General features: G+C 50.2%; 1 protein-coding gene across 1 annotated transcript; it reads right to left on the bottom strand.

Annotated features, from left to right (window-relative positions):
* Window positions 1-399: 399 nt before the first annotated feature.
* LOC309517712 (suppressor of cytokine signaling 3-like) lies at window positions 400-6,522 on the bottom strand. The gene is made up of 2 exons (XM_082197142.1): window positions 5,697-6,522; window positions 400-1,186 (listed from the first exon to the last, which is right to left on the bottom strand). Exon 2 carries the CDS (start codon window positions 1,133-1,135, stop codon window positions 521-523), a length of 615 nt encoding a protein of 204 aa, XP_082053268.1. The 5' UTR covers window positions 1,136-1,186; window positions 5,697-6,522; the 3' UTR covers window positions 400-520.
* Between the last annotated feature and the right edge of the window lie 2,316 nt (window positions 6,523-8,838).

The raw sequence follows: 8,838 nt of genomic DNA, 5'->3' as shown, positions 1-8,838 counted from the left end.
ACCTCCAGAACGAATTAAGTACTTAACCCGAGGTACCACTGTACTATACTTCTGATGGTTGCTAGATTTACTGCATCTACCCCTCATTTAACACTGAGCAGTGCATCTCCTAGTGACTTTCTGGTGAATAAGAGAACTCTTACCTGTTCTAGGGCAACAGTTACATCTTAGGCCATCAAGATTGCAAGTGTGAACCTGCAAGGATGCAACTCCTCCTGAGAGCAGGAGTTCTTTATACCTTTCTCTGAATGTGCTTTTGAGATGGGGGCTTGTCTTACAAGCCCACCCAGGTCTTGGAATAGGCAGCTTTTTTCCTTTTCTCTGCTTCTGGTGATACCTGACATCTTGAGAGCATCAGAATGAATTTGAAGGCTTTTGATGAATGAAGAGATGGCTGCCCCCAGTATACCAGTTGGTTTATTCCACAAAGATAATGATAAACAGGCGCCCCCAGCAATACACTGTGCAGACAGGCCTGCTTATGTACTGTACAAGGAATGTTAGGAAGGAAACGAGCCTTTCAGGTGCACAGCGAGTTCAACAGTCCCTGCGGTACTGGCAGCCCCTGCAGCTGAGCCCTGGCATCGCCTCTGCCCCTCATACTGGCACGCACTGCCCGGCGACTCAGCTCTTGCAAGGTGGGCACTTTGCAGCAGAGAGGATGGGCGAGGGCCAAAGGCACTGGGGGCTGCCCCTCCCTCTCCAGGTAGCAAGGTCCCCCTTCTACCGCTCCCAGGCACAGATAGTGCTCTACTAGCCGGACCACACAGTGGAAGGCCGGGGGGTGGCCAGCGCCTGGCAAGGCCTCCAGGTGGAAAGCTGAGCCCTGCTGCTGGATGCGCAGGTTGGTGATGCCCGTGTTGGTGCGGACGCTCAGGGTGAAGAGGTGGTGGTGGTCGGAGGAATCTCGCACGAGGAAGACGCCGGGCGGCTGGGAGGTCAAAAGGCGCTTGGCTTCGGCCCCAGACAGGCTGCCCCAGTAGAAGCCGCTGGCCTCGAGGCGTTCCAGGGCACTTTCCACCCGCTCAAACTCCCCACAGAAACTCTTGAAGTGGTAGGAGCTTGTGGCCGTGCCCGTCATGGCCGCCGCGGCTGGAGCAGGTGCTGGCGGGCAGCACCAGCACAAGGGGACCATTGCGCCTCCAGGTGGCCGGGAGAGACGCTCAGTCGGTTACCGGAGCAGCATCTGAAAAGGAAGGCAGAGACGGTTCATGCAGCAGGAACCTGCTGGCTTCCAAACTCCAGGTGAAAGGTGCAGGTCTCTCCCCTGGACTCCCGTCTTCTTTGCTCGAGACAAAGCATAAAAGCAGAACCAAGAAACTTGGGAAATAGGTCTATTTCAATATGTGCATAAATGGAGACACGCTAACTAAAAACGCTTCATATTATTCCTGTGCATTTGCTGTGAAAGATCTCAGAGCAGCACAACTGAACAAAGCCGGTTTAGCAAAGTTTGTTGGAAAAGTAGCTTTGACATTTTATCTAAAGTAAGTTTTTTTGGTTTGAGAGCCACATTCACCCTTGGCCAAAAACTTCCAGGTGTTGTCCATCAGTGGTGTGTGTGTGTGTGTGTGTGTGTGTGTGTGTGGCTACCTCACACACTTGCAGACACACAACTCCATGCAGATCAGCTGAGATGGGAGGTTGTGGCCACCAGATCAATCTGCCAACTGGGCAGGAGGTAGTTTGCAACATAACTAGGGCACTAGGTCTCTCTGCCCACTCTAGTGCTGTACCTAATTTTTATTTTTTTGCCACGTCATCAAAATTGGTAAGGCCTTGGGGCGGGGACAGAAAAAACCCCTCTTTTGCTGACCAGATCAAACCAAGGATGTTGTGTTGACATTCCAGTGCATCAAGCTGGAGCACTTGGCTTCACAGCTTTCAACTTCTTGCAGGAAGCCTTAGCTATGTTGTCCAGTATTTGCTGGGCTATGATTGAGCAAACTCAGCTCTTGCACAAGCCTTTGCCACTAGTAGCTATGGGAATCATCCATGAAAGTTATACCCAGAAGAACAAAGGCAAATTTGGGTGCCCAGATATCAAAGCAGGGAGGACATATTAGGATCCTGAGTGATATCCAATTAGTCATACAGGGAATACACCCATTAAAATCAATGACTTGTATCCAACTAAGTTCTACTCAGAGGAGATATGATAATCGTCTTCAGATATCTAAAGGGCTGTTAACATGGAAGATGGAGCAAACTTGTTTTCTCCCACTCCAGAGATTAGGACTGGAACTAGTGGATTCAAGTGACAAGAAAGGAGATCCTGACTCTACAGGAATAACTGTCTAACACCAAGCACTGTTCAACAGTGGAACAGACTCCCTTGTATTGGAAGGTGGCAGACTCTCCGTGGAGGTTTTTAAGTGGAGGCTGGTGGATGCCTTAGCAGAGATTCCTGCATTGCAGAGATGATCTTTGGGGTCCCTTCCAACCCTACAATGCCATCATTCTAAGAAGCAATGATATTTCCCCCACAGTATCATCATCCAGGGGATTGTATATCCAAAACAGGAACAGGCTGCAGGGACAAAGCATTGAGAAGATGCTCTTGTAGGAACCTCTTATCTGCAGTGTACAGTGGTGCTCTCCCTTCCACTGCCTCACCCCTCTCCCACCTTGTTCTGCTGACACATCTCCAAAGCTTTTCCTGTTACTAAACTGGACAGAAGCATAGAAGACTGTTTGATCTCGCAGCAGATCTGGTTGTGTGATTACTTGGAACTAATGGCTGTAGCTCAAACATAGCGGTGGATGAGTTGTGTTGCTCTCCTTGGGTGCCAAGCTGAAGAAGGGGTGTGTGTGTGTGTTGTTGTCCAGCTAAGTTCAGAGTTTGTTGACTGTTCTGTCTACACTGCTGGGGCAAAATCATTGACAGGTAGCTCCGGGATCTTTTCATGAGCATTTCTGGGAATGCCTGGGAGCAACAAGGGCATGTTATACAGTCAGGTTTTGCAACCTTGCACAAGCTACATAACTTGGCAGCCCTACAAAACCAGCCACAGAGGGAGTGCTGCAGGCATCCCTCACCCCAAGATGCTATTTATACTAGGACCAGGCCTGCTTAAAGAGTTGGGTTCAAATCCCTCTACTGAAATCACATCTACACCATACATTTAAAGCACATTTACAGTAGTTCAACAGGTGGCTTCCCCCAAAGTCCCCAGGATTCTTTGGGGAAAGGCAGGTGCTTTAAATGTGCTAAACATTTAATGATATGGATATGACTGGTCATAAAATGATTTTGTAAGAGGCACATAAAGGTAAAGGTACCGGTAACCCTGAGCGTTAGGTCCAGTCATGGCCGACTCTGGGGTTGTGGCGCTCATCCCGCTTTATTGGCCGAGGGAGCCAGCGTACAGCTTCCGGGTCATGTGGCCAGCATGACTAAGCCGCTTCTGGCGATCTAGAGCAGCACACGGAAACGCCGTTTACCTTCCTGCCAAAGTGGTGCCTACTTATCTACTTGCACTTTGATGTGCTTTCGAACTGCTAGGTTGGCAGGAGCAGGGACCGAGCAACGGGAGCTCACCCCGTCGCGGGGATTCAAACCGCCGACCTTCTGATTGGCAAGTCCTAGGCTCTGTGGTTTAACCCACAGTGCCACCCGCTTCTATGGTAGTCAAAACCGAGCAATGGGAGCGCACCCCGCCACAGGGATTCGAACCGCCGACCTGACGATCGGCAAGTCCTAGGCGCTGAGGTTTTACCCACAGTGCCACCCGCGTCCCCTGGACCCCCACTTAAAAACATCAGGTAGCAGGTGATGGGAAAGGCAGTAGGTAGATCTACATCCTGGATGGATCAGCAGCCTGACCAGGCATAGGTCAGCTCCCTATGTTCTTTTTCCCCCAGAAAAAAGAAAGTAAATGATTGACTGTTTTTGTGAGCCAGAAGTACCCATCCACAATAAGGCTGCCTCTCTGAGTGAGTCGCTGCTCTAGCTTTCCAGTCTTTGCTGGAGGAGAGAAATCTGGCTTGGATCAGCTGTGCTAGCAGCTTCCAGTCATACAAGAACTGCTGTCAGATGGGTGTTGCCTGTCATATCTCTGTGTGAGTCGGTGCTCTGGGTTTTCCTTCTGCCTTGGGTGCAGTTGGACAATTCACTCCCGGGGGGGGGGAGGGAGCTGCAGAATGGTCCCCTGGAAGAGGTTACCTGTTGAATCTCTGCATGGGTTTAAATCGAGTCCTTGATGGTTAGCCATAAACAAGAGGCACATAGGAATATTCTTGGCACCGGTGATCTTCTAAGGCAGTTTTACTCCGAGTCCCACACACCTTTTTCTCTATACTTAAGGAAGAGTCTCCTCAACGGTGGCATTGCAATGGCAGAACACCCTGCCAAGCTGGCCACACCTCATTGCCTTTCTTTCTTTCTCTTTCTTTCTCTCTTGTTAGCAAAACTTTTTTGCAATTGCTTTGGACTTGAAGGCTTTAGAAAAGGGGATCGCATTTAAAACGGAAGTCTTAAGCATGGGCGTAAGTTTCCCACTTAAATAAACAGGACTTAAATATGCACATCTTGGGTTGGGCTGTAGGAACATAGTAAAAAGCCTTAAACACAGTCAGACAATTAGTCCGTCTAGTTCAGTCTGAGCACCATTAGCAGTGGTTTTCCAGGGTTTCAGACACGGAACATGCCCAGCCGCACCTGAACCAGGGAACCTTTTGCAATGCAAAGCAGATGCTCTTCCTCTGAGTTGCAGCCTTTACCCCAAAAGGCCCCTCCTTTTCTCGCTGCTCTTAATTACATGTTATTGTCTCCTTCATTTTTAAAGCAGCAACAGTGCCTTCAGAATGGTTTACGGAAAGGCAATCAATACCTATTTTGATGATGGCGATAACAAATAATGATGATGTTGATGATACTAGGGATAGAATTCCACAAAATAGCAAAGAAACACTGTTCATCTTTAGAAGGGGAATATGTGGAAATAAGCTGGGGCTTCCAAGCAAGGTTTTGCTATGGTTCGAAAACCAACTCCTAAATAAATTTTCTGTTGGGTTAGCTGAATTTAAAAATCCTGCTGATTTTCCACTTCCCTCCCAATACTCCCAGTTGTGCAATCCCACTAGGTTTTTTTAAGGCGTGTGTGGTGGAAATGGAAAAGTCCTGAATGTAGCAAGTTGGCTGTGCGTATTGTTTTGTTTTAATTACAACAGCCACGAAGATAGAACATTAATATCCTCCAGAAGTCAGCTCTCAAAAGCAAAATGTTAAATGTTTTGGAAGTTTGCATTTTCTCTGATTTTTTCCCCTTTTTGGTCAGATTTCCAATTTGTACAGATTCTAGTCCTTGTTTACCCCCCCCCCCCAACCAACCTAAACCACCGTGTGCTGCTTTGCCTATAATCTGGATTCCCCTTATTTCCCTAAATAATTAATAACCCTCATAATAATTAATCCTTTATGACGAGGATACAAAATTAAACTTGGAGAAAGTTATTTCTCCCAGGCTGACTAGCACCCGACATGAAAACCACCACAATAGTGCTGGAGCCAAAGTTACCAGGCACTGACTACTCCTCGCTTCCAGCTCTGGGCGGGCTGGTCCTGTCTCCTCGTCTTCTCCCCACCTTCGCAATCTCAGCCCTGTCCCCCACTTCTGGCATCAACAATATAAAACAGGGAGTGGGATGGGGGTTATTAATGCTCTCGCCGTCGTCGTTATTTTAAACTCACTTACCTTTGGCGGCGTGAAAGCAGCGAGGTGCCTGTGTGTGTCTCTCCAAGAGTGGAAGAAAAGAGAGGGAGGGAGAAAACGGGTGGGGTGGGGGGGATCAAAATTTAAAAATGCTCTCCCCTTCGCGGGATCCTCTGCCGAAACCGAGCCCAGTCCGATCGCCTGCCTTTGCCATACTTGCAACGCCGGCGAGGGGGGCGGGTTGTGGTCGGGAGGGGGAAGCGGTGCGCCGAGCAGAGTCTGCAAACGCCCCGCGCGCTTGGGGCGCACCGGATGGCAGGCTTGTTCCCAGGCTGGGCCAATTAATCTCTCTCTCCCCCTCGCATCCCCCTCCCCGGCACGCACACACACACCGACCGGATACCTCCCGGATTAGGACTACTCAAGAGGAGTCGAAAGTGGTGGAAGTTGCTCGGGGCGGAGGAGGAGGGGGGGGGAAGGAGTGTGCGCGCAGAAAGGCCGACCGATCCGTTTCCTCTCGCCAAGAATCGCAGCGTCTTTCTGGTTTCCTGGAAGTGCGTGTGAATGTGCGCGCGCGTTTCTGAAGCGCTTTTCCCGTTAGCAGAGTAAAGCGGGGCTGGTCGGCGGTGGGAGGAGGAGGAGGAAGAGAGCGAGAGCCGGTGAACTCGCATCTCATGTCAGCGTGTGGCTGCTGCTGGCCGCATCGTGCTGGGAGCTGGAGGGACGGAGAAGGGCGGGAAAGAGAGCGAGAGCTACAAGAATAATATTTGAGCTGCTCCGGTTCCAAGAGGAGCTTGTATATTTCACGGGGAAACTGACACGCTGGGGGAAAGAGAGGCGTGGATTCCTGGTGCCTGTGTGTGGCTGGGGTGGAGTGTGGCAAGAGTATTTATTTTTATGAATGGTCAGAACTTTCATTGGCCGCCGGAGGTGGCTGGAAGGCTCCTGATTGGCAGGAAGTGGCTGTGTAAACCCCGCTAGGCTCCCTCCGCCTCGCCCTCCCCCTCCTGCCTTTTTTTTTTTCCTGGGTGATTCCTGGAAGTGTGGAGGGGACTGTTGGTAAGGAGGAGGGGAAAGCGAGCTGGTCCCCGCCTATCCCTGCTGCAGAAGAGGGAAGAGAGGTTGGGTAAGGTGATCCAGGGGCTTGCAGGGAGATCCCGCGGGCCGAAAAGCAAAAAAACAACAGCCACGCGAGACCCGTTTAACCCCCTCGCGGCCAGGCGTCCCAAGAGACGAAGCAGGAAAACCTTCCCCCAAGTGGCCGCCACGGCTCCCGCTCCAGCCACCCGCTTTCACTTTGCACATGAGGTTGCCCTCTGCACATGGGCAGTTTGCACTGACGCGCGTGCACGGAGCAGGAGTTTTTGTTCGTGCGCACCTATTAGGCGGTGTAGGTAGAGCGTCCTGTGCGCGGAACATGGAGAGGAACATCCAATGAGAGCCGGTGTAGCGCAGCGGCTAAGCGACGGGTCCGCGGGCCACAAAGTTCCCGGTTCGAATCTCGGCTCTGCCGTGAGCTAACCGCTAGGCGGTCTTACCCAGGCACTGACTTCCACCCGCCCCCATCGCTCCCTGTAAAATAGAGGCCGAGGCTGTGAACTCAGAGAGGAGAGATGGTAATAATAGTGACTTGGCTAACAGAGTTGTTAAAGGGGTTAGAACTGCTTGGCGCACGGAGAAACGCTCTGAACACTTGGAAGTGCTATAGATAGTATTTTACTGCTGAATATCATCACTGGTTTTGCTTTCTGACTTCGTAGGCTGGTTGTCTCTTAAGTTTATTGCAGTTTTATAGGGATTTTTAATGAAGCATCTCATAAATATAATAAATAATACAAATGTGTTATTGTTATTGCTACTTACTACTACTACTACTGCTAAGGGGTGTATAGTAAAATATAAAGGTCCGTATAGTAAAAGCTATGGTTTTCCCAGTAGCGATGTATGGAAGTGAGAGCTGGACCATAAAGAAGGCTGGTTGCCGAAGAATTGATGCTTTTGAATTATGGAGCTGGAGGAGACTCTTGAGAGTCCCATGGACTGCAAGAAGATCAAACCTCTCCATTCTGAAGGAAATCAACCCTGAGTGCTCACTGGAAGGACAGATCCTGAAGCTGAGGCTCCAATACTTTCGCCACCTCATGAGAAGACTCCCTGGAAAAGACCTCGATGTTGGGAAAGATGGAGGGCACAAGGAGAAGGGGACAACAGAGGATGATATGGTTGGATAGTGTTCTTGAAGCTGCCAGCATGAGTTTGACCAAACTGCGGGAGGCAGTGGAAGACAGAAGTGCCTGGTGTGCTCTGGTCCATGGGGTCATGAAGAGTCGGACGCGACTAAACAACAACAAACTAAGGGGAGCTGGTGGTGCTGTGGTCTAAACCACTGAGCCTCTTGGGCTTGCTGATCAGAAGGTTAGCGGTTCGAATCCGCTGGGTGGGGTGAGCTCCTGTTGCTCTGTCCCTGCTCCTGCCAACCTAGCAGTTTGAAAGCACGCCAGTGCAAGTAGATAAATGGGTACTGCTGTGGTGGGAAGCGAAACAGCGTTTCTGTGCGCTCTGACACTCGTCATGGTGTCCCGTTGCGCCAGGAGCAGTTTAGTCATGTTGGCCACATGACCCGGAAAGCTGTCTGCGAACAAACAGTGGTTCTCTTGGCCTGAAAGCGAGATGAACACCACAACCCCATAGTCACCTTTGACTGGACTTAACCGTCCGGGGGTCCTTTACCTTTTACCTACTATTACTTTTACAGCGTGGTGTTCTGGGAAGAGCATGGAATGGGGACCTGGGTTTATGTTCCTGTTCAGCAGTGAAGCTGGAGATGAACATAAACGGTACTTTACAGTGTGGTGATCGGGTGTTTTGTTGAGATTGGGGAGTCCAGGGTGCGAATTCAAGCTCGGCTGCAATGATGGCTATGATGGCTAGGTGGTAACATTGGGCCAGTTGCTGTTTCTCAACCCAACCCACCTCACAGGGTTCGTGTGAGGATAAATCTGCTGACCCTCATTTGCCCCTAAAGCTCCATATACATTACACATACCGTATTTTTTGCACCATAACACTTACTTTTTTCCTCCTAGAAAGTAAGGGGAAATGTCTGTGCGTGTTATGGAGAGAATGCCTACGGGTGGCATGCCTACGGATTTTCCTCCTCTAAAAACTACGTGCGTGTTATGGT

The sequence above is a fragment of the Podarcis vaucheri genome (genome assembly GCF_965113315.1).
Source record: "Podarcis vaucheri genome assembly, chromosome: 13".
Classification (NCBI taxonomy): Eukaryota; Metazoa; Chordata; class Lepidosauria; order Squamata; family Lacertidae; genus Podarcis; species Podarcis vaucheri.
The sequence above is the reverse complement of the archived record's forward strand: the minus strand, read 5'-3'. Positions and strand labels throughout refer to the sequence as shown.

Bases quoted from the DNA above. Each gene is read 5' to 3' on its own strand.
- LOC309517712 (XM_082197142.1), bottom strand. From the start codon at position 1,135: ATGGTCCCCTTGTGCTGGTGCTGCCCGCCAGCACCTGCTCCAGCCGCG.